Raw genomic sequence first — 26,134 nt, forward strand, 5'->3', positions numbered from 1 at the left:
TTCGTGGGATAGATGCGTTAAGAGTTGGTATTCGTGGAGGTAAACTGAGCCAACGCTTGGCTCAGCTCGAATCTAGATGGATTTGGCGATTAAATACTGTACATCCCAATGGACTGAATGAGAATCTCAGCTTCGCTCCCTTTCTTTAATCTCTCCCCTGTCACATATTTTGTTGTGGTTTTTATGATTTTAACATTTTTTTATTATTATTTTTAGTATTCTTCATCATCCGTTTGCAGTTTACTTCCTCTGGCGTGTTGTCTCTTCATTATGGCTGATATCATATGGATGAATATGTGAATAAGAATATACTGAATAATCTATTTCATCCGGGAACGACTACTGCAGTGTATATATATTGTGGATCTTGCTTTCGCGTTTGAAGATCCTTATATGTTAATTGGTTTAAATGGAAGTTATATCTGGGAAGTTCGCTACCCCTACATTAGATATTGTCCCCCTTTATTTAATCATGGTGATATATAGGATGTTATCTTTTGATATTCCACCTACTATATATTAATGCTAGGACAATATGATTTTTCCACATTCCTCTCTCTATATATATATGGGATTGAACATGATCTGTATAGGCATTTTGTCATATTGTTATATATACTACTTGATGTGATGATATATTGTATGCAGATTGCCATATTGTTAATTCATTTGGTTGGGATACTGTCTCTATTATACGATCTACCTATATATCTATGTGGTGGTAGTGGAAGTATATATGTCATTTAATTGAGCTTATACCTCTTGCTATGGTTCCTGACTATGGGAGGTTTAAGGACCTTACGCGCGAGCGTCGCCGCTTTCTGAGTACCCCGTGCCGCCTGGCGTCTCTATGCAAGGACCTGTATCGCTTGGGTCCATGTGACCATCACGTGATCCCTTGCATGACGCCCGCGCCACCGGTTGCTTGGTAGCGGGGACGCTGCGCGCATTACTGCGGGTCCACCCCCTTCACTCGATTGGCCAACACAACATTTAAATATACACGCCCCTAGAGGAAGTTGACACCCCCTGAAGAAGGCAAACGCCGAAACGTGCGTTGGGGTGGACGAGCGGTCCACGTGAGGGTGCCCTGACATCACAGCTTGTGGCCCAGGTAATTCTCCCCTACATAACGCAGCACTTGTTTTTTACTCACCTATCTTTATACTCGCTTGGTATACACCCTGTCAACATAACTCTATTAACTGAACCATTCTAGCTGTTATACCTCGATTATAATGGTGCTATAGTGGCTATTACTAGTGTCCCTTATGTGGCGTTTGATATGATGAAGGTATATCTTAGCCTAGGTATATGGCACCCTGACAGTATAGGTTATGAACTGTGGTCATTTGATAATCCTCTTTATTGGTCTGTTATATGAAGGACTATATATATGCTTTTTTGCTGTGGTGCCTCGGAGCCTATTACATGTGGACTGGATCGTCCCTTCAATGAGATGGTCATCATACATGATATGTGTTTTTATGTATTCTTGTACTGTGCCCTATATTGATTATGAAGTAACTTTTTATACTATTTATGAATAAAAGTTAAATTTTATTATTATTTTGGGTTGATATGGTCGTATTTCTTTCTTCAAGTATTTAACCTCCCTAGATGTGGATGGAAAAGAAAAATTGACGAGAGATATCAACGCAAGATTGTGCGGATGGTGGATAAAGAACCTCGACTAACATCCAAACAAGTTCAAGCTGCCCTGCAGTCCGAGGGTACAACAGTGTCAACCCGTACTATCCGTCGGCGTCTGAATGAAAAGGGAGACTGTATGGTAGGATACCCAGGAAGACCCCACTTCTTACCCCGAGACATAAGAAAGCCAGGCTGGAGTTTGCCAAAACTTACCTGAGAAAGCCTAAAACGTTTTGGAAGAATGTTCTATGGTCAGATGAGACAAAAGTCGAGCTTTTTGGGAAAAAGGATCAACATAGAGTGTAAAGGAAAAAAAAAGAGGCATTCAAAGAAAAGAACACGGTCCCTACAGTCAAACATGGCGGTGGTTCCCTGATGTTTTGGGGTTGCTTTGCTGCCTCTGGCACTGGACTGCTTGACCATGTGCATGGCATTATGAAGTCTGAAGACTACCAACAAATTTTGCAGCATAATGTAGGGGCCAGTGTGAGAAAGCTGGGTCTCCCTCAGAGGTCATGGGTCTTCTAGCAGGACAATGACCCAAAACACACTTCCAAAAGCACTATAAAATGGTTTGAGAGAAAGCACTGGAGACTTCTAAGGTGGCCAGCAATGAGTCCAGACCTGAATCCCATAGAACACCTGTGGAGAGATCTCAAAATGGCAGTTTGGAGAAGGCACCCTTCAAATATCAGGGACCTGGAGCAGTTTGCCAAAGAAGAATGGTCTACAATTCCAGCAGAGCATTGTAAGAAACTCATTGATGGTTACCGGAAGCGGTTGTTCGCAGTTATTTTAGCTAAAGGTTGTGCAACCAAGTATTAGGCTGAGGGTGCCAATACTTTTGTCTGGCCCATTTTTGGAGTTTTGTGTGAAATGATCAATGATTTCATTTTTGCTTCATTCTCTTTTGTGTTTTTTCCTTGCAAGCAAATTAAATGAAGATAATAAGACCAAAGAATGTGATTGCAATCATTTTCAGGAAGAAACTGAGTATTATCTGACAGAATTGCAGGGGTGCCAATACTTTTGGCCACCACTGTAGCTGAACATGAAAAGGATGATATGCTGCAACAAATTAAAAAGGCAACAAAAACAAGTCATGGTGAAAAGTGTTGGATCCCTTGAAATTGTTCCAGAAAATGAAGTAATTCTCCCAGAAAATTATTGCAATTACATGTTTTGTTATACACGCTTATTTCCTTTATGTGTATTGGAACAACACAAGAAAACACAGAAAAAAAAGGCAACTTGAACATAATTTCACACAAAACCACATAAAATAGGTCGGACAAAATTGTTGACACCTTGCCAAAATTGTGGGTAAACAACTTTGTTTCAATCATGTGAAGCTTGTTCAAACACAATTGTCGCAAATAGTAGGTGTGGGCAATATGAAAATCACAACTAAAACCAGATAAAAAAGGGAGAAGTTGATTCAATCTTCGCATGAGTCTGAGGACTTGAAAACCAAAATTGTTGAAAAATATCAATAATTTCAAGGTTATAAGTCCATCTTTAGAGATCCGGATGTTCCTCTGTCCAAGGTGCGCAACATAATCAATAAATTTACAACACATACAGTCAAATATGGTGGCCCTTCAAAGATGTTTTGGGTTGTTTTGCTGCCTCTGGCACTAGGTACCTTAACTGTGTGCAAGGCATCATGAAATCTGAAGATTAGCAAAGGATTTTGGGGCACAATGTAGTGCCTAGTGTCAGAAAGCTGGGTTTGCGTCCTAGGTCATGGGTCTTTCAGCATGACAATGACCCCAAACATAATTCAAGAAGCACCCAGAAAATGGATGGAAACAAAGTTCTGGACAGTTCTGACCAGCAATGAATCCGTATCTAAATCCCATTGAACACCTGTGGAGAGATCTTAAAATTGCTGTATGGAGAAAAATATTAAAATTTGCAAGTCCTCAGTGGTTGATACCATCTTTTCAGTTAGCCATTAGTCAGTAAGCTTTCGAGACTACTCAGGTCCTTCATCAGATATAGTATAACACAAAAATCTGAAGAGTCACATATTTATGCACAACAGGGCACAGAAATAGTGCAATAAATAAGACAAGTGACGTGAAGCAGAACTATCAGTATGGGAAAGGGATAAGCAGTTGTGGCCGTAAATATGTGTGGACACAAGTAGGTCTATTCTTTCTTTTCTTTTTTTGTGTGGCGATAAGAATTCATCCTTGTTTTTAGTTTTTGCCCTGTCTCCCCTACATACAGACCCCCAGTTGGACATTTGGAACATATAATTAAGTTCATTGTGATGCAGCTGAAAGTACCTGGGATCTTGTGGTCCTGATGTGAGTTGGGAATCTTTATCTTGTCCGTGGTCATTATAAATGGACGGGTTTTACATATACAGTTGGTGAGGATGAATTTTGTAAGTTTCACCACAAAGGTGAAACTATCCTCCCGGTTAGTTTGCTTTCCCTCCCAGTACCTTTTCATTCAAACAATGTTAGGTTTCTGGGAGATTATACTTGTTCCTTTTATTTTTGGTTCTCCTTAGCTTGCCTTCTTTGCCCTATATTAATGAGTTTTTGTTTCTCATTCAGGGTCTTCGTATTTTACTTCATACTTTCCTTTCCCCTTGTTGACAGTGTGTTGCAGCCTCCCCTCTGATTCCTAAGGAGGTATGAGAAACTCCTCAACGACTTATTAGGGAGTTAGGTCTGTGGTGGCGTTTCTAGTTGTGCAGCTAGGGTCTTTCTTGTCTGTACAGAGACTAGTTGGGCCTAGCTGCGGCATTCTTCCCTGTGTGGGTTCTCTGGTGGTTATCAAAATGCGCTTTCTGTACAAAACATTTCCCACAATCTGAACATGAAAAAGCCTTTGCCCCCGTGTGGGTTCTCTGGTGCTTAAGAAAACTAGATTTCTGGTTAAAACATTTTCCACATTCTGAACATGGAAAAGGCTTCTCCCCTGTGTGAGTTTTCTGATGTTTGATAAGATTTGATTTCACAGTAAAATATTTCCCACATTCTGAACATGAAAATGGCTTCTCTCCTGTGTGAGTTCTCTGATGGTTGATAAGAGTTGATTTCTCTGTAAAACATTTTCCACATTCTGAACATGGAAAAGGCTTCTCCCCTGTGTGAGTTCTCTGATGTTGGAAAAGATTTGATTTCTTTGCAAAACATTTCCCAGATTCTGCACATGAAAATGGCTTCTCCACTGTGTGAGTTCTCTGATGTATATTAAGATATGATTTTTGGTTAAAACATTTTCTACATTCTGAACATGGAAAAGGCTTCTCCCCTGTGTGAGTTCTCTGATGTTTGATAAGAGTTGATTTCTCTGTAAAACATTTCCCACATTCTGAACAGGAAAATGGCTTCTCTCCTGTGTGACTTATCTGGTGCCTAACAAGACTTGATTTCTGATTAAAACATCTCCCACACTTGGAGCAAGAAAATCTTTTCTCTGCTGTGTGAATTTTTTGATTTTTAAGAAAAGACTTTTTGAGAGGAAAACTATTTCCATATCCTGAATGTGAAAATGGCTTCTTTGCATTAGGAGCAGTTTGTTTTTTAATGCTTATTTTGTGACTTTGATTTTCCTTAGTAGTCGGTAATGAATGAGAAGACAGGACCTGTTTCATAGGATCAGATGATTGAGGTCTGCTGTGAAGGGATGATGGTATATCTGGAGTAATGGCATTCACTTCAATTGTATCCTGTGAGATCTCAAAATTATCTGATTTGAAAATTGAAGGTGTCAGCTGTCCCTCTGATCTCCTGGTACAGACATCTGCCAAGAAGAAAACCAATTATTATTTTTTAATAAAAAATCCTTGAATTTTATATATTTGAACATTTCTACTTAAACTGACTGTAAAAAAGGCAAGTTATATTAAACAATTCACTTATTCACCAGGACAATGACCATCTAATAGAAAATCTCATAGGATGAACCAGTGGAGCGTGGTGTTCAACTGTTTGTTCATTCTGCCTCCCAAATATGGAGTAAAAGGCGCAGGCTCTGTCCAGCCACTAAGATTAGGGAACCTGGGACCAGTAGTACCATCCAGGGTGTCAGTATGGGTGTGCGTGCTGTCCAGCTGGAGTAATCTGCTCCCTGCTTCAGCCATTTGGAGAGCACCGCACCCTACTAAAGCTGGAAGCATATTGCCGGAAGCTGCCAGATCCAGCCTTGTCCTCCTCTGGTTCAGTCATCTGTGCTCAGCTCCCGGCTTGTGTATTTGTTTCCTGTTGTGACCTCGGCCCGTTTACTGACCACTCTTGTGTCTTCTGATTTTGTACTTTCTCTGCCCTCCTGGTTCTGACCCGGCTACCTGACTGTTCTTCTTCCCATCTCACTCCACAGAATAGCAGGTAACACCGTGGCCCAAGCCTAGGGGTCTCTGTGTAAGTCCAGATCCATGTAGAGGGGTTAAACGGCGATGAGCAAAGTAATTTGTGAAATCTGTAAAAAAGGTAGATAGTGACAAGCCTGTTCGTGGTAACCATCTTTTGAGCTTCCAGGTGACCAAGACCAGCTCCCCCAATACATTGTGTCTGCAAACTATTCCAGCAAAATCTGCATTCCTAATAGCTTAATGGCGCTTCTTCCCTTCTTAACCTGCCATGTGCCCAGATAGTAGTGTAGAACCGTATATAGGGTATTGTCAGATTCAAGAGAAGTTGGAAAATAATTTGTAAGGTCCATTTGTTTTCTATTATCCTTTGTGAAGAATTCCAAAGTTATCACCATATAAAGTGACACACGTCAGATTTGAAAAATGGGTCTGATTAGAAACATAATTCTGGCTGCAGGAAGGGGTTAAAGCAGAGGAGTACTGAAGTCAAAAACTGTGACTACAGACAATAAAACATCTACTGAAATGATCAAACTGAACAGTCTTCATCAGGGAAAAATGAGTAACTACAATCTAAACTATCGTAAGGGACAATATTTTCTGTCAGATGAGTGTCAAGATGAAATATTAGACATTTAAAGTGAACTTTTATATAATACTGCAGAGATGAGGTGTCTTAAATTTAGATCTCGGGCATTTGGAAGAGATAATGGAGATCTTTTTGAAAGACGACCAGGGAGTTACAGACTCACATAAGTGAGGCCGGCCGATCCCACCGCAATGAAACTACATACAGAATGAACTTGTAAAAAAAAGAAAGAATATAAAAACATGTAACATCCCCAACAACAACGTATGTATGAAGGGAGAAATCCAACACTAAACTGGACTTGCACTCATTTATGGTGGACCATTGGAGCAACTATGAGTCCTGACCAGAAGAGTAGAGAAAGTATTAGCGCCCCCATTTCAGGAGAGATTGTGCAGTAATCTGAACTCCTTAGGATTGAAAACATAATGGAATTTATGACGTTGAGTGAATCCATGAAACCAGGGCTGGAGCCAACACATCTCCTGCAGGCGTGAATAAATGTATATTACAGCCATCAGCCACGCACAGCTTAGAGATATATCATGGCACAGGTGTAATGTTTTCTGTATAGTTTATCACAATCCTGTTTGAAGTTAGTTGGTTTTAAAAGAAATTGAAAAGTCAGGATAAAGGGAAACTCTGCTGTTATTGTACAGAAATTCACACTTGGCCCTCACCGCACATTTAATGTCGATAATAAAAGTGATCTTTGGTCAGAAAGACTGGACCTGGTCTTGTAGGGACCATATGGGCACATTCAGCAGCACAGAAGGGAGAGAAGGTAGATTCATCCAATAAGATATCAGGGATCTAGGAAGCCAACAGCATCATTACCCTCCGCTTTCTCTTACAGGCCCATCATAATATTTTTCTTCAAGTGATTTTCTAACTTGTCAGCACATTCTACATACGCGGTCATTTGTCTTTATAGTTTGCAGATCTGAGCAGGTAACGGTCAGCATCTCCTAATCCCAGGGGGTTGGTGGATCCTCCAGGTTGTAAGGTCTATAGAAAAGGGCTTTCACAATTACACAAAGAAATTTGAATATTTTCAGACGGAGGAGAATGTTGTGGTCTAGCGGCAAAATGGTGATCACACGATTGTGATATGGCCGGACTACACAACCGATAAAGCAGCCACAGATGGGGACTGAGAAGAATCTGTGACTTCTCTGCATTTAGTGGTTACTACTCACCTGGGTAGTCATATGTAGGAATCTCCTCTTTACACCGCTCATCACCCCTCACATATGTCTCTGTAGTATTAATATGGGTCAGATCTTCACCCTGAAACAAATATTGTAAAAGTCACAGACAGATGGAGAAGTCCCATCTATGATCAGCTCTAATCCTGTCATCTCCACCGTTCTCATTACACAAGTATAAAACATAATAATGGTGGATAAAACAGAACTGAAGACATGACCTTTACAGCCGTCTACACATCATAGGGGAAATCTCATGACACCTTCTCTCCATCTACCTGATGATCCTGAGGAACATTGGGATCTTCTTCTTTACAGTCCTGTGGAAGAAGAGGACGGGGACATCTCTCTGGTGTTGTCCTCTTACTGGATAGATCTGGAGGAAACACATACAGGGACTGAATTCATTCTTTACATACAGATTATTATAGGACGTGTGCATTTAGTCCTGTCTATTGCCTGGTGATGTGAGGGGCTGGGGAACCTCCATCATGACGTCCTTGTACAGATCTTTGTGTCCTTCTAAATACTCCCACTCCTCCATGGAGAAATAGACAGCGACATCCTGACACCTTATAGGAACCTGACACATACAATGATACCGTCATCCCGCCAATCCCTTCATATCATTACTGTATAATGTCCCAGCATTCCCAGCAGTGTCACCTCTCCAGTCAGCAGCTCAATCATCTTGTAGGCAAGTTCTAGGATCTTCTGGTCATTGATGTCCTCATGTATCAGGGGGTGAGGTGGAGGCCTCGTGATTAATCTCTGGTTATGGAGAGACACATTAATAAATCTCACTACAGACATTTCCAGAGTCCTCAGCTCTCCAGTTCTGTCCATCTGTTATTCCCATAGATAAGAATGATGTAATGTGACGTCATCAGAATCTCTCACCTCTCCAGTAAGCCGGAAAAGGATCTCTAGGGTGAGGTGTAATATCCTCTCCACCATCTTGTCCATCATTTTCCTGGATAAATCAGGAAAATGTTCTTATATAGACGACTTTCACTGAGAGGATCCGGTATTTTAGAGATCTGAATGAGAAAAAGATAAGCTGATGGATAAGACCATTTTTCTGCAAACGATGATGCGGAATCTAAACTGTACCATGAGTACCCTTCATCCCTTAATCTGGTGTTCAGGTCTATTGCCTGTATATTAAAATCTGTGACATTCTAGCAGTACCTTCTCAACCGTAAAATTTGGCCCTTGGGTTTTCCTCTTTTTATGGGGATGGGGGTGGGGGTGGTGGTTATCCCACTTCAATAGTTTATTAGTGCTTGAAGGTTTATGGTAGATGAGTGTCCCTATGGTCCCATTACAATCCTTCTTGATCAGTACATACAGGAAAGGCAACTGGTAATAATTGGTGTTGGTCTGCTCCTTTAAACAAAATGTACTTTTCAGGTTATCCCCCAGTACCCTCACTTTTCATCCCTTCTTTTGAGGTCCACACAGTCAGACTCTACCGGCCCTTCTCCCTGCCAGTGGCGGTTGTGTATCGCCCTCCGGCCCCCTCCCGTCAGTTTGTGGATCACTTTGCCACTTAACTTCCAAACTTTCTATCCTATGACATCCCCACCCCCAGCATGGGAGACTTTAACATCCCAATTAGCGATTCCCTCTCCCTATCTGCCGCTCATCTTTTATCGCTAACTTCCTCCTTCGGCCTTTCACAGCTTACTAATTCTCCTACACATAAAGATGGAAATACTCTTTGACCTGATCTTCGCCCAGCTCTGTTCAATACATGACATTACTAACTCTCCTCTTCCACTCTCTGATCACAACCTTCTCTCATTCTCTGTCAAGAACTGTCACCCTGCTCAAGACACCCCTACTTTCCACACTTATAGAAATATACATGCCATTAACACCCAGAAATTTATGAAAACGTTGCAATGATCATTGGCCCCAATCTCCTCCCTCTCATGCCCTGACTCTGCACTGAAGCATTATAACGAAACATTGCAATGCGCCCTGGATGAAGGCGCACCTCCTACACAGAGAACAACTCGGCACAGACGGCGACAACCCTGGAACACGCTGCAAGCACATTTTTTCCAGTGGTGCTCCAGGTGTGCCGAACGGCTGTGGGCAAAATCTTGTCTGGCCGAAGATTTCCTCCATTATAAATTTATGCTTAAAACCTATAAAGCCGCCCTTCACCTATCCAAACAAACCTACTTTGACAACCTAATCATCTCATGGTCCAATAATCCTAAACACCTGTTTGACACTTTTCACTCTCTCCTTAATCAATAAGCACAGGCCCCAACCACCGACCTCAGCACTGATGATCTCGCCAATTATTTCAAAGAAAAAATTGACCATATCCGACAGGAAATTTTTTTCTCAATCCCCACATGTTATGCATGCTCCTCCCTCCCACATTGTATCTTGCTCATTTTCTGACTTCAAAACAGTAACGGAAGAAGAAGTGACAAGGCTCCTTGCTTCCTCTCGCTCTACCACCTGCACCAGTGACCCTATTCCTTCACATCTCCTTCAGTCCCTTTCTCCAGCTGCCACCACTCACCTAACTAGTTTTCAAAATTTTAATTTTTATGCCCTTAAATCAGAGAGATATGTTACACAAAATAGTTAATAAATAAAATTTCCCACATGTCTACTTTACATCAGCGCAATTTTGGAACCAAAATTTTTTTCTAGTAAGGAGCTATAAGGGTTAAAAGTTGACCAGCGATTTCTCATTTTTACAACAAAATTTACAAAACCATTTTTTTTAGGGACCACATCACATTTGAAGTGACTTTGAAGGGCTTTTATGACAGAAAATACCCAAGAGTGACACCATTCTAAAAACTGCACCCCTCAAGGTGCTCAAAACCACATTCAAGAAGTTTAAAAACCCTTCAGGTTCTTCACAGGAATTTTTGGAATGTGGAAGAAAAAAATTAACATTTAACTTTTTTCACAAAAATGTTACTTTAGACCCAAATTTTTTTGTTTTCGCAGGGGTAACAGAAAAAAATGGACCCCAAAATTTGTGGTGAAATTTCCTCTGAGCACGCAGATACCCCATAAGTGAGGAAAAAACACTGTTTGAGCGCACAGCAGGGCTCGGAAGGGAAGGAGCGCCATTTGACTTTTTGAATGTAAAATTTGCTTGAATAATTAGCGGACGCCATGTTACGTTTGGAGAGCTCCTGATGTGCCTAAACAGTGGAAACCCCCCACAAGTGAACCCATTTTGGAAACTATACCCCTTAGGGAACCTATCTAGATGTGTGGTGAGCAACTTGAACACCCAGGTGCTTCACAGAAGTTTATAACATTGAACCGTAAAAATAAAATGTTCACATTTTTTCAGCAAAAATGTTTTTCAGCTCCCAATTTTGCATTTTCATAAGGGTAACAGGAGAAATTGCACTATGCAATTTGTTGTGCAATTTCTCCTGAGTAAGCCGATACTCCATATGTGCGGGAAAACCACTGTTTGGGCGCGCGGCAGGGTTCAGAAGGGAAGGAGCGCTATTTGACTTTTTGAATGTAAAATTTGCTTGAATAATTAGCAGACACCATGTTGTGTTTGGAGAGCCCCTGATGTGCCTAAACAGTGGAAACCCCCCACAAGTGACACCATTTTGGAAACTAGACCCCTCAGGGAACTTATCTAGATGTGTGGTGAGCATCCTGAACCCCAAAGTGTTTTACAGAAGTTTATAACATGGAGCCGTGAAAATAAAAAAATCTAACTTTTACCACAAAAATTATGTTTTAGCCCCAATTTTTTTATTTTCACAAGGGTAAGAGGGGAAAATGGACCCCAAAAACTGTTGTGCAATTTTTCCTGAGTAAGCCAATACCCCATATGTGGGGAAAATACAGTGTTTGGGCGCACGGCAGAGTTCAGAAGGGAAGGAGCACTGTGTGACTTTTTGAATGCAAAATTGTCTGGAATCGAGAGCGGATGCCATGTTGCGTTTGGAGAGCCCCTGATGTGCCTAAGTAGTGGAAACCCCCCACAAGTGACCCCATTTTGGAAACTACACACCTCAAGGATTTTATCAAGGGGTATAGTGAACATTTTGAACCCAGAGGTACGACACAGAATTTGATAACATTAGGTCATCATATTAATAAGTTGTCATTAGTCTTGAGTGCAAGTGCTCGCTATTTGAGTTTGCATCGGGTGCTCAGATATGCACCATGTATCGCGGGTGCTCGAGTGACATGCTCGTGTCCCCGCCCCGCATGCTTCACGGTTATTAGACACCAAAAAAAAAACATGCAGGGATCGCTGGTGCATGGCAATCCCCGCAAGGTTTTTTTGGCTGTATAACAGCTGCAAAACATTTGGGACGGAGACTCGAGCATGTCACTCGAGCACCCGCTATGCTTGGTGCATACCCGAGCACCCGATGCAAACTCAAGTAGCGAGCACTTGCGTTCAACATTAGTCACCATATCGTCATTTTTTTTTTCTACTTCTGAAAAAATCCCAGCCCCAACCCTAACCCTAACCTTAGCCCAACCCTAACTCTAGCCTAACCCTAGCCCAACCCCAACCCTAGCCCAACCCCAACCCTAACCCTAGCACAACCCTAACCCTAAAGTTTATTTTTTACGCCGTTCCTCGTGCGGTATAAGTAGAGATGAGCGTTGTTCTACTCGAACTGTTCGCCAATCTCAAATTCGAGCTGTTTTGGGCGGTGTTCGAGCCGTTCGGCGAACACGAACAATTTGAGAAAAATTCGGCTGTTCGAGGTTATGTTCGATAACTGTTCGTGCACCAAAATCATAACTGGATTTTTTCTCAGTAATGATGAAAATTAATGTTAATACACAGTTTGAGTGTACAGCGGGGTGGGGGGAGGGGCAGGGGATGGATCTCTGCAGGAACAATGAAGATCTCCATTTTTTTTTCTCTTTCCCGCATTTACAGTGGGGAGGTGCAATCTGTCAGCCTATCAGCAGCGCACACACGGAGCGAAGTGCTTTTTTTCACACAAGCAAGGGCATGTGTCATTGGCAGTGTATGTCACATGTCCTTGCCCTATAAGACCAAGCCATTTTCCCCATCGCCACCATTTTCTCACTGCTGCAGCTGCGTGTTAGACGGCACCGCTGTTGCTGTGTGCGCTATACCTTGTTAATTTCAAGCCAATTTTCGCACAAATATACAGATAGCTTGGGAGTAGGGAATAGTTGTGATTGCAGTCCTTTTAAGGACTAGGTTACAGCATTTCCTACGACTTTTATCAGGCAGGTCTGTGCTCTTAAATAGATAGGTTGTGGGAGTAAAGACTAATTGTAATTGGAGTCCTTTTCAGGACTAGGTTACATCAGTTCCTATCAGTTTTTGCCAGGCAGGTCTGTGCCAGTGCTGTGCAAGTTTTTTTCACAGCATTTGGCTGAATCTAGCAAAGCTAATCCTTTTTGGCCTATTGCAGAGTGTGTTAGTCAGTGGAGTAGCCTATCTGTGTTGCAAGATATACCACCTGTGTATAGAATACCAATTTTTTTACTGCACCTAGCGAAGTAAAATCTTTTGGGCATAGCATCATTCTATTAATCCATCTATACTGACCTCCATCAGGTTGCAAACTGAATATAATTTTTTTCTGCATCTAGCTCTGAAAAAATATTTGGCCTTCTAGTAGTGTGTCGGACTTTCTCTATTAGTCCATCTATACTGACCTCCATCAGGTTGCAAATTAAAAATAATTTTTATCTGCATCTACAGTACCTCTGAAAAAATATTTGGGCTTCTAGCTGTGTGTGGGACTTGTTGTATTAGTCCATCTATACTGACCTCCATCAGGTTGCAAACTGAATATATTTTTTTCTGCATCTACCTCTGAAAAAATATTGGGCTTCTAGCTGTGTGTGGGTCTTGTTCTATTAATCCATCTATACAGACCTCCATCAGGTTGCAAACTGAATATAATTTTTTTCTGCATCTAGCTCTGAAAAAATATTTGGCCTTCTAGTAGTGAGTGGGACTTTCTCTGTTAGTCCATCTATACTGACCTCCATCAGGTTGCAAACTGAATATATTTTTTTCTGCATCTACCTCTGAAAAAATATTGGGCTTCTAGCTGTGTGTGAGTCTTGTTCTATTAATCCATCTATACTGACCTCCATCAGGTTGCAAACTGAATATAATTTTTTTCTGCATCTAGCTCTGAAAAAATATTTGGCCTTCTAGTAGTATGTCGGACTTTCTCTAATAGTCCATCTATACTGACCTCCATCAGGTTGCAAATTAAAAATAATTTTTATCTGCATCTACAGTACCTCTGAAAAAATATTTGGGCTTCTAGCTGTGTGTGGGACTTGTTGTATTAGTCCATCTATACTGACCTCCATCAGGTTGCAAACTGAATATATTTTTTTCTGCATCTACCTCTGAAAAAATATTGGGCTTCTAGCTGTGTGTGGGACTTGTTGTATTAGTCCATCTATACTGACCTCCATCAGGTTGCAAATTGAATATAATTTTTTTCTGCATCTAACCCAGCCAATAGTTTTGGCCTAATACCACAGTTTGGCCACTCAGCTCTGCTCGGTTACCATCCATTGTTTTTTTGTGCAAACAACTCCAGAGTTGTGAATTAGTTAACCACCAAAATGAGTGGAAAAAGGCCTGCTGCTGGTGGAAAGGGGAATAGGCGTGTTGGGAAGGGGAAAAAAGGTTGTGTCCGTGGGGTAGGTGTTAAAGCAACAGTAACATCTGCAGAAGAAAGACCATCTTCCAGCCAAACTAAAATGTCTACTTCTTTTAGCGGACAATGTGATAAGATCCCTTTCTTACGGCCACGCCAATCGCTACAAATTCCAGATGAGGCACAAAAACAGCAGGTGCTTCAACGGATATCAAGTGCTCCTTTAAGTGGGCTCTCCTCCACATCAACTTCAACATCACAAATACTCCAGTCCTCAAAGGTGTCACCCAAATCGCACTTGCTTCCTCACAGCTCCCAAATCTCCAGCTGCCCGTCTGAGTATGAGGTAGAACAGATGGTTGAGTCTGCAGAGCTGTTTACTCATACTATAGCCTGGGAATCAGAGGTCGACTCCAGCGCTTCTGTGAATCCAGACGAGGAAATGATCTGCACTGATGCCCAGAATCTTTATGAGTCGGATCCAGGACCAGACGCAGAAGGTTCTGACCATAATGTAGACCCTCATTCCCAAACTGTAACTCCTGTTGGTGGAGACAATGAGGAAGACGATGATAAGACTCAAATACCTGATTGGAGCGACAACTTTAGTTTTTTGTCAGGGCAGGAACAGGTTGGCTCTGAGGACGACGGGTGTGATAACACACAGGGTGATGATGATGAGGTTGGAGATCCCACTTACTGTCAACCCACAGTCAGCCAAGAGATGAGGTCAGCAGAGGAGGTGGAGGAAGATGCTAGTGACGACGAGGTCAGGTTGCGCCTTCCGGGACAGAGACATAGTACTGGAAGCACGTCAACAACTGCATCCTCAAACACAACTCTGCCTCTCACCACAAGTCGTGGTGGCTCTTCAGGTCGCATGGGTGCTAAGCCTTGCATAGCCTGGGCATTTTTTCAGATCGATAAAGATGACCCAACTCGTGTTATCTGTAACATTTGTCAGCAAAAGCTAAGTAGAGGCCAAAAAATACATAGTTTGAGTACTTCATGCATGAACCGGCACATGGACATGAAGCATAAGTTGCAGTGGGAAGCTCAGTGTGCTACAATGCGGCCTAGCCGGCCGGGCCAACCACCGTCTGCCATATCTTGTGCATCCGTGGCCTCTTCATCCTCTGTGACTGGGGGGACAGCAGTCACACCTGTTTTGGGGCGCAGACCTGCCACCTCTTTACCCGCAACAGCCAGCGTGATTGGCAGGTCATCATTCTCTTTGGAGGTGGTAATACCGGCTGGTGTTGAGCGCTGTCCGACATCGATAGCACCACCTTTGGATCAAGGCAACCTAACATGTCCGCCTGCATCTTCCTCACAGACCGGCAGTTTGCCGGGGACACCCTTATCAACCCCGTCTAAGCACAATAGCCAGCCCTCGGTCCCTCAGACGTGGACAAGTAAAAGACCATTTCCTCCTAGCCATGAGAAAGCTAAGAGGTTGAATTTCACCATCTGCAAGCTCTTGGCTACAGAAATGCTGCCTTTCCGCCTGGTGGACACAGAGGATTTTCGAGACCTTATGTCCGTCGCAGTGCCCCAGTACCAGATGCCCAGTCGGCACTACTTCTCAAAGAAAGGTGTGCCTGCGCTCCACCAGCATGTCGCACACAACATCACCGCTTCTTTGAGAAACTCTGTGTGTGACAGGGTGCATTTCACCACAGACACTTGGACGAGTAGGCATGGACAGGGGCGTTACATGTCGCTGACTGGGCACTGGGTAACTATGGTGACAGCAGGACAAGGGGCTGCTGTCCAAGTCTTGCCGTCCCCACGAGTTGTGCGTCAATCCTCTTTATGTCAAAGTTCCTCCACTGCTTCTGCCTCCTCAACCTCCTCTCGGTCTTCCACCTGCACCCAAAGCCTGTCTGGTCATGCCACAAGCTTTCTAACTGCGCAGAAGGGATCCTGCACACCTCCTTACTATGCTGGCAGTAGGGCTCAACGTCATCAGGCGGTTTTTACTTTGAAATGTCTGGGAAATGTGAGTCACACAGCTGAGGAGTTGTGGTCAGCTCTGGAGAACCAATTTCATGAATGGCTGTCTCCACTGGACCTGAAACCAGGGAAGGCCGTGTGCGACAATGCTGCAAACCTGGGTGCGGCCCTTCGCCGGGGCAATGTCACACACGTGCCTTGTATGGCTCACGTGTTGAACCTGGTTGTCCAGCAATTTTTAGCCCACTATCCCAGACTAGATGGCCTTCTGCAGAGGGCACGGTCGCTGTGTGCTCACTTCCGCCGTTCGCATCCCGCAGCTCAGCGACTTACATCTCTACAGAAGTCGTTGGGCCTGCCACTTCACCGGCTAAAATGCGATGTGCCTACCCGGTGGAATTCAACTCTGCACATGTTGCAGCGACTGTGGCAGCACCGACAAGCCCTGGTGCAATACGTTCTGACGTATAGCCTGGGCCAACGAGATCCAGAGGTGGGGCAAATCACGCTGGAGGAGTGGTCTCAGATCAGGGACCTATGCACCCTTCTGCACAGTTTTGAAATGGCGACAAAGATGTTTAGTGCTGATGATGCCATTATCAGCATGACTATTCCGGTGATTTACATGCTGGAGCATATGTTAAACAGAATTCGGAGTCAGGTGGTGGCACAAGAGGAGGTGGAGGAAGTAGAGGAGGAGGAGTTGTATGCGGAAGGGCTAACATCTGCAAGGTCCAGACGGTCGGCAGCACCAAGGCGGCAGGCATGTGAGGGTGGGGGAGATGGTTTTACCAGGGCGCATGGTAGCAGCCAAACTAGTGAGGAAGGTGCAGGAGCCCAGGAAGAAGTGGAGGACGAACTGATGGAAGACTCATCAGATGAGGGAGACCTTGATCACATTTCTGTTGTGAGAGGTTGGGGGGAGAGGACAGAGGAAGGAAGCATGATTGTTACCTCGCCACCAACACAACAGGGACTTGGTGCTCCTGGATGCGCAACACACATGAGTGCCTTCTTGCTGCACTACCTGCAACATGACCCTCGAATTGTGAGAATTAGAAATAATCCTGACTACTGGGTTGCCACACTGTTAGATCCCCGGTACAAAAGTAAATTTGCCGAAATTATTCCTGCCATAGAAAGGGATGCACGCATGCAGGAGTATCAGCAGAGACTGTTGCAGAATCTTACATGTGCTTTTCCACAAAACACCAGTGGTGCACGTAGTGAATCTCACAGTTCCAACTTGCCAACCGTGGGACCGTCAAGTGTTCAGCACTCAAACCGTAACAGAACCACAGTATCTGCTGGTAACATCAATTTTGCGGAATCATTTCACCACTTTTTTAGCCCATCCTTTGCAAGGCCACAGGAGACAAGAAGTCTGACACATAGTCAACGCCTAGAGACGATGGTACAGGAGTATCTCCAAGTAAACATTGAAGCCACGACTGTGTCACTGGACCCTTGCTCTTTTTGGGCTTCCAATCTGGATAAATGGCCGGAGCTAGCCACTTACGCCTTGGAGATCTTGTCATGCCCCGCAGCCAGCGTTCTGTCTGAACGTGTGTTCAGCGCTGCTGGTGGTGTGCTGACAGATAAGCGCACGCGGCTCTCCACTGATAATGTAGACAGACTCACGTTCATAAAGATGAACAAATCATGGATCCGAAACGACTTTTCTACCCCTGTGTCATCCTGGGGAGAGTAAAAGCTTGATGATTGGTTAAAATCACCCTACCAACCGTTTTAAGCTTTCAAATTACTAATCATGTTTATCTGTATCTTGACTGGAAAATAATTTGGGCTTTGTAGCAGTGTGCAGCACTGATCCTATTAGGCCATCTATAATAAGCTCCACCAGATTTAAAATTAAAAATAATTTTTAGCTGCATCTAGCCCGGAAAATAATTTTGGGGCTCCGAGATGCGCAAGACACATAAGTGACTTCTTGCTGCACTACCTGCAGCATGACCCTCATATTGTCAGAATTCTAAGTAATCATGACTACTGGGTTGCCACACTCTTAGATCCCCCAAACTTTTCGATCAACCTTTTCATTTTAATAAAGACCAAAAAAATGGTCATTTTTGAAATTATAAGCATTAGCAGGTTGTTAGAAACTGAAATCAAACAGTTTTCAACTCAAAACTTTATTCTAGGTGATGTTACATTTTCACATAGGACCCCTTGTTCGAAAGGAGCTTCTGAACTCTCTCGTCCATTGAATTTGTCAGGTTTTGGATGGTTTCTGCTTCAATTGTTTTGCATGAGGACAGAATACCCTCCCAGAGCTGTTGCTTAGATGTGAACTGCCTCCCGCCATCATAGACACTCCTTTTAATGATGCTCCAAAGGTTCTGAATGGGGTAGAGGTCAGGGGAGCATGGGGGTCACACCATAAGTTTGTCCCCTTTTATGCCCATATCAGCCAGAGATGCAGATGTTTTATGTGCAGCATGAGATGGTGCATTATCATGCAGAAAAATGATCTTGCTGTGAAATACACGGTTCTTCTTCTTGAACCATGGCAGGAAGTGCTGTTTGAGAAAATCCACATACATTATGGAGTTCATCTTTAGCGCCTTCAGGGATCCTAAAGGGGCCGACAATCTCTCTCCCCATGATTCCAGCCCAAAACATTACTCCACCTCCTCCTTGTTGGCACTGTAGCCGTGTTTGCGTGGGGTGTCCATCAACCAGCCATCCTCCACTCCATCCATCTGGACCATCGAGCGCTGCACGGCACTCATCCGTGAACAAAACAGTTTTGAAATCAGTCTTCATGTAATGTTTGGCCCACTGGAGCCGTTTCTGCTTGTGTGAAGTGGATAGAGGAGGTCGACAGGATGGCGTATGCACAGCTGCAAACCTCTGAAGGACCCTGCATCTTGTTGTTCGGGGGACGTTGGAGGCACAAGCAGCTTCAAAAACTTGTCTGCTGCTATGACAAGGCTTTTTTGCCGCTGCTCTTTCAACCTGACGTAATTGCCTGTAGGAAAGAGTCCTCAATTTGCCCTTATCAGCACGCACACGTGTGTACTGTGAATCAGCTACATACTTCTTGATTGCCAAGACACTTCATCCTGATCATCGCACAATGTTGATTGTAGTCATGCCTTGACCTAAACACTCCACAATTTGTTGCTTCTCAGCAGCCGACACATCCTTTTTCTTTCCCATTTTGGCAGAAAATGTAGGCTGCTTAATAATGTGAGAGAGCCTTCTTAAGTAGTCTTGCCTTTCATTGGACACACCTGCCAAACTAATTAGCACAGGTGTCTGCAATTGCTTACAGTGATATAAAGAGCCCTGACACACATCACCATCAATGAGTTTAACTGACAAACAAACAAATTCTTCCCTTATCACTCCTAAACACTTTTTGCATAATAATTTGGAACGCAGTGTACATGTGCTTTTCCACAAAACACCAGTGGTTCACGTAGTGAATCTTACAGTTCTAACTTGCCAACCGTGGTCTGTATGGAATTGTTCAATAAAGGGCCCAAAATTAAGATAACATAGATGGGAGAGGTCTCTATGAATAGGAATTCCTAAGTATTTGATACCCTGTGAGGGCCAGGCAAAGGGAAAGTTGGACTGGATGGAATCCTATATGGATTTGGGGAGGGAGACATCGAGGGCCTCAGACTTCGCTGCATTGATTTTAAAATTTTACCATGTAACAAAGTGATCTATTTCAGCCATAACAGCAGGGATGGATATATGTGATTGAGTGATATATACTAGGACATCATCAGCAAATAGAGAGCACTTGTACTCAGTGCCTCCCACCTCAATCCACCTAATATTGGGGTTATGGCGAATTGATGAGAGCAGGTGCTCCGTCACTAGGATGTATAAGAGAGGGGACAGAGGACATCCCTGCCTTGTCCCATTGGTGATTGTGAAAGGTGATGAAAATGTTCTGACGCACCCCCTGGGCCTTGGGACACCCGGAGCCGGACCCTTTTTGGTGGATGCTGGTGGTTGTAGTCTTCGTGGCGGCGACCCGGTTCCGTGGCTCAGGGCGGTCAAACCAGTGGCGGAACTATTTATGTGGTTTTGATGTTTAAATGTCCGACTACGCCACCCGTGGATTGCGGTCAGAGTGAACCGCCGCTACAGGGCAGACCGCTGAGGCTGGTGTTGTGGGTGCAGCAGAGCGTAGCATAACTCCCCACGGGAGGAGTATAGCCTCAGGGCAGTGTATGCGGAGGATGGGGGTGATGGTGCAGGGCAGCAGCAGTAACGACACGGAGTCAGTGATGCAGTCCAGGGCCTTTACTCACAGTTCTTATTATCCAGACCACGTCTGCAGGTAACGGCTGCCCACGTCGTACTGTGCTCACCAGGTGAGGGGCTCAGACAACTCCCAGATAACTTTGGAGCACTTCACAGGACCCCCTTTGTGTGTCCTTTGTCTGGCCTTTCTTACCAACACTTCTGTCCGGCTGCCTCGGGCCTCCTCTTGGTAAACTTGGCGCCAGTTTCCCTGACCCTATGTGGTGCCTTCCTAGCGGGTGTAGCGAGGGGCTGCGCCACATAAAATGTCAGAGCCTCCGGTTTCTAGCTGAGGGTCGTTTCCTGCCTCCACTAGTTCGGGGACCGGTCTCCCCCTTTGGCCTGACCCCTCCACGCAGGTGGATTCGGGCGTGCGGTGGCGACTCGCCCGTCCGCACCCCTGGGATCCCTTCATTCCTCGTTCCTGGAGCCTTCTCCGCTCCTCTTCCTTCCTTCTCCCTCTTCCAGGCCTGGGCCTCTGTTACTAGGCCCGCCTCTGGAGCAGAGCTCATGCAGAGCCCCTGCTCCCTGCCACTTCTGCTCAGACTTCTCTGCACTGAACTAAGATGGTGCCCACCTTTTATACTCCCTTCTCAATGCACCCAGGAACTGCTTCCTCCCTGCTCCTGCACTACAGGGTTCCCCTTCCTCAGTGTTCCCTCCCCCCACTCCAGCCAGGGACAGGGACTGTCGTGCCCATCTCAGGGGCATATTGGTCGCCCTGCCCCACGGCAATGTGGTGTAATGCATGCAGGTGTCGGGTCCTGATCCACACTCCATCCTTACCTGAGAGTGAGATATCACACCTCTGGGTGAGGTGCAATACGTCTGTAGCAACCGAGCCCTCAGGGTGCTACAGTTCCATTTATCTTCAGCCTAGGCGACGTATTGCGATACAGGGCCGTGATTTTGGCTATAAAAGGGTCCCCTAGACCCCTACCCCAAGCTTTTTAAGAGAATCATATATGGCGTGCCAGGAGACTCTATGGAATGCTTTCTCAGCATCCAACGAGAGTATCTAATTACAAATTTTTAACTGCATCTAGCCCAGGAAATACTTTGTGCCTAGTAGCAGTGTCTGCTAGTCAGCGGATTATCCCGGCTGTTAAGCAAGCTACACCACCTGTAGTTTAGACACTTAATTTTTTCAAAGGAAATGCTTCGGGACCATGGGATACTTAGTGAAGAGCATCAGGAGGCACCCCAAGGCATAGAGGCTGGGACTGGCAGTAGGATGCCTTGCGGTGGACAGCCGAGCTCGATCCTTATAAAAGCTTTTTAACTGCAGCAGCTTTAGTGGACGCTACTGGAGCTGGAATTACCGCGGCTGCTGGCATGAGACTTGCCCTCCAATAGATCCTTGTAAATGGATTTAAAGTGTATTCATTCAAATTAGAGAGACAATTTAAATTAAAAAGCTTAGAGCTGCCTCCACCACAGGGGGGCTCGCTCGACCCACCAGCGGACAGGCACCAGTATTGGGAGAGGGGGGCTGGCCGTCAGGGTTCACCGCGGCTCTTGCACAAACCCGGCGACACGGAGGTGGCACGGGCAGGAGCGGACTGGCCGTGTCAGCTTCTCACTTTTTGGATTTTAGAAGGGCATGACATGCCTATATCTGTGTCTCCCCCTCCTTTTACTCCTCCACCTCTTTTATTTTCGCATGACTATATGTACTTGTCACTTTTTCATGTGTTAGTTATGTCTTCTGAGCAGTTTGTCAGCTTTTGGACACCTTTGAAGGTGTTTTCTATGTGTTTCTATGTGTTTTTGTTTGCCTGCCATTGGTTTTAACGGTGTTCGAAGGTGTTCGACGAACAGTTCGACGAACAGTTCGGCGAACACACGGGTGTTCGACGAACCGAACCGAACTCGAACACTACGGGGGTGGCTCAACACTAGGTATAAGTGATTAGACGACTTTATTATTCGGGTCGGTGCAATTACAGTGATGCCAGATTCATAACGGGTTTTTATGATTGACAGCTGTCACACACTTAAAAGACACATTTTTTTGCAGACTAGTTTTTACATCGCCATATTTTGAGAGCTATAATTTTTCCATATTTCGGCCGACAGTCATTTACATTCGTCTTTTTGATCGCGTTTTATTCCATTTTTTGTTTGGCGGTATGATGATAAAGCATGGTTTTATGTTTCGTTTTTTTGCTTTTTTTTATCGTGTTCACTAAAAGGGTTAACTAGCAGGACAGTTTTATAGGTCAGGTCGTTCCGGACGCGGCGATACCAAATATGTGTACTTTTATTGGTTTATTTTTTTTTTCATAAGATTATTTTTTTATGGGTACAATATATATATATATATTTTTTTATTTTTTATTTTTTTTTTTCTGACATTTTTATTACTTTTACACATTGTCCCACTATGGGACTTTCACTTTTTGCAGCCTGATCGGCTGCATGGCATAGAGAGCAGCAGCTCCCTATGCCATGCAGTCTGTCAGCGCTGCACAGGGAGAAGTTACTTTGGTCGTGCACTGTGCATGACCAAAGCAACTTCCTGCCTCCTGGTGTCCCAGATGTTGCCATGATGACGTCGGGTCACTATGGCAACATCCGGGACCGGACTCCGATGCCGCTGGACGCCGGCAGACAAGGTAAGTATCGAGCTTACCTCCTCTTGCCACCGGAATGCTGCGATTGATTTCGATCGCATTTCGGAGGTTAATGTGCCGGGAGCGGTGCGGGGCTGCTCCCTGCACATAGCACTGGGTGTCAGCTGTAACAATCAGCTGACACCCGGTGGCGATCTCGCCCGCACCGCTTGTGTGTGGGCGAAATCGCCAGGGTGTATTAATACGCATCAGGCCCAGGGCACAGATACGTACTAATATGCCCTGGGTCATAAAGGGGTTAAACACGCCAGCATACATCCATTACTTAAATAAACATCCCTCGACCAGAACTGTGCTGCTAACTACAGACCTATTTCCAATCTTCCCTTTATCTCTAAACTCCTGGAATGACTGGTCCACTGCTGTCTAATCTGCTATCTCTCAGATAACTCCCTTCTTGACCCTTTACAATCTGGTTTCCGCTCTTTACATTCTACTGAAACTGCACTCACTAAAATGTCTAATGATCTACTAACAGCCAAATCTAATGGTCACTACTCCCTGCTGATTCTCCTGGATCTCTCTGCAGCATTCGACACTGTGGATCTACCTCTCTGCCTGCTCCTTCACTGTGTCTTTTGCTGGCTCCTCTTCCTCTCCCCTTCCCCTTATTGTCGTGGTTCCTCAATGATCAGTCTTAGGCCCCCTTCTTTTCTCCTTATATTCCGCTCCTATTGGACAAACAATCAGCAGATTCGGTTTTTAGTACCATCTCTATGCTGATGACACCCAATTATACACCTCTTCTCCGGACATCACCCCTGCATTATTACAAAATACCAGTGATTGTCTTTCCGCTGTCTCTAACACTATGTCCTCCCTCTATCTAAAATTGAATCTGTCAAAAACTGAACTACTCGTATTTCCTCCCTCCACTAACCTACCTATGCCCAATATTGCCATCTCCGTTTGTGGCTCCATCATTACTCGCCAGCAAAATGCCCGCTGTTTTGGGGTCATACTTGATTCAGATCTTTCCTTCACTCCTCACATCAAATCGCTCGCTCGTGTCATCTACACCTCCAAAACATCTCTAGAATCAGAAATTTTCTTACCTTTGACTCTGTAAAAACTCTTACTGTAGCTCTTATTCATTCTCGTCTGGACTATTGCAACTCTTTACTTATCGGTCTCCCTCTTTCTAAACATTCCCCTCTCCAATCCGTCCTGAACGCAGCAGTCAGGGTCATATTCCTCACCAACCGATACAACAATGCCTCTTCCCTGTGCCAGTCATTGCACTGATTGCCCATCCAATACAGAGTTCAATATAAACTTATTGCTCTTACCCACAAAGCTCTTGACGATTCTGCACCGCCCTACATCACCTCCCTCGTGTCAGTCTATCACCCAACCCGTGCCCTCCGTTCTGCTAATGACTTAAAACTAAAATCCTCCATAATCTGAACCTCTCACTCCCGTCTCCAAGTTTTCTCGCATGCTGCACCAATTCTTTGGAATGCATTACCCAGGACAATTTGATTAATTCCCAATACTCACAGTTTTAAGCATGCCGTAAAAACCCATTTCTTTAGATTGGCCTATCACCTCAACACACTTATCTAACTGTCCCAGTTTGGCCCATATTAAAATTTTCTTCAAAAATACTGGCACATACTGGCTGGCGACCAGTTCATGTGGTGTTATGTACTTACCCTATTTAGTATATTAAGGCAGTATTATACAATATATGTACATTTTACCTTTTGTGTCTCCCCTATTTCCTTATAGGCTGTAAGCTTGCGAGCAGGGCCCTCACTCCTTTTAATTTCTGAGTTATGCTTATTCTGTAAAGTCTGTATTGTCTGTATAAGTCCCCCCTAAAATTGTAAAGTGCTGTGGAATATGTTGTCGCTATAAAAATAAAAATTATTATTATAATAAATTCAGATGTAAATCTCAGGCCCACTCTATTGATGTTGAGTTCCCCGACAAATTCAAAAGATTGTTCACTCGTCCCTGACCAGGTGATAAAAATGTCATCAAGATATTTGTACCATACCCCAATATATGGATGCCATCACTTATCATCATACCTGAATATTGTGGATTCCTCCCACCAGTCCAGGGATAAGTTAGCATATGAGGGGGCACAGAGGCTACCCATCGCAGTACCCCTGAGCTGGTGGAAGTACTTCCTGTCAAAAACAAAGGAGTTATGAGTAAGAGTGAATTTTAGAAGATCCTCCATGAAGTCATTATGTCTGCTACACTCTATTGATCTCGATTTCAAGAAACGTCTTACTCCTCTGATACCATCCTCATGCGGTATATTACTGTACAAAGCCTCGATATCTAGTAAGGCCTGCTCCCCTACATGCATGTATACATGCTCGAGGGTCTACATGTAGGGGAGCAGGCGAAGGGAAAACCAACTCCAGAGGGATTATTCCAACTGTAAAACCTCAGGTGGTACTATGGGAACAGTATACTGTGTGGGGGGCATCATACACACTGCATAAGGGGCATAATGGGGGCATTACACTGTGTGGGGGGCATCATACATACTGCATAAGGGACATAACGGGGACATTACACTGTGTGGGGGCATCATACATCCTGCATAAGGGGCATTACACTGTGGGGGCATCATACATCCTGCATAAGGGGCATAATGGGGGCATTACACTGTGTGGGGGCATCATACAAACTGCATAACGGGCATAATGGGGCATTATACTGTGTGGGGGCATCATACATCCTGTATAAGGGGCATAATGGGGGCATTACACTGTGTGGGGGCATCATACATCCTGCATAAGGGGCATAATGGGGGCATTACACTGTGTGGGGGCATCAACATCCTGCATAAGGGGCATAATGGGGGCATTACA

The 26,134-nt window shown here is 44.3% G+C and overlaps 2 protein-coding genes across 2 annotated transcripts in view; both read right to left on the minus strand.

Annotated features, from left to right (window-relative positions):
* The window catches only part of LOC141176136 (uncharacterized), a 534,162-nt gene that overhangs the window by 39,696 nt on the left and 468,332 nt on the right, over nucleotides 1–26,134 (minus strand). The gene's annotated exons all lie outside the window — the stretch shown is intronic.
* Nucleotides 1,546–7,540, minus strand: LOC141176162 (uncharacterized). Its single transcript, XM_073660159.1, has 2 exons — nucleotides 7,486–7,540; nucleotides 1,546–5,418 (listed from the first exon to the last, which is right to left on the minus strand). The coding sequence occupies exons 1-2, from the start codon at nucleotides 7,538–7,540 to the stop codon at nucleotides 4,394–4,396; spliced, it is 1,080 nt and encodes a 359-aa protein (XP_073516260.1). The 3' UTR covers nucleotides 1,546–4,393.

Source organism: Phyllobates terribilis, unplaced genomic scaffold, assembly GCF_046119375.1.
Source record: "Phyllobates terribilis strain yellow unplaced genomic scaffold, ASM4611937v1 Scaffold_17__1_contigs__length_24005725, whole genome shotgun sequence".
Lineage (NCBI taxonomy): Eukaryota > Metazoa > Chordata > Amphibia > Anura > Dendrobatidae > Phyllobates > Phyllobates terribilis.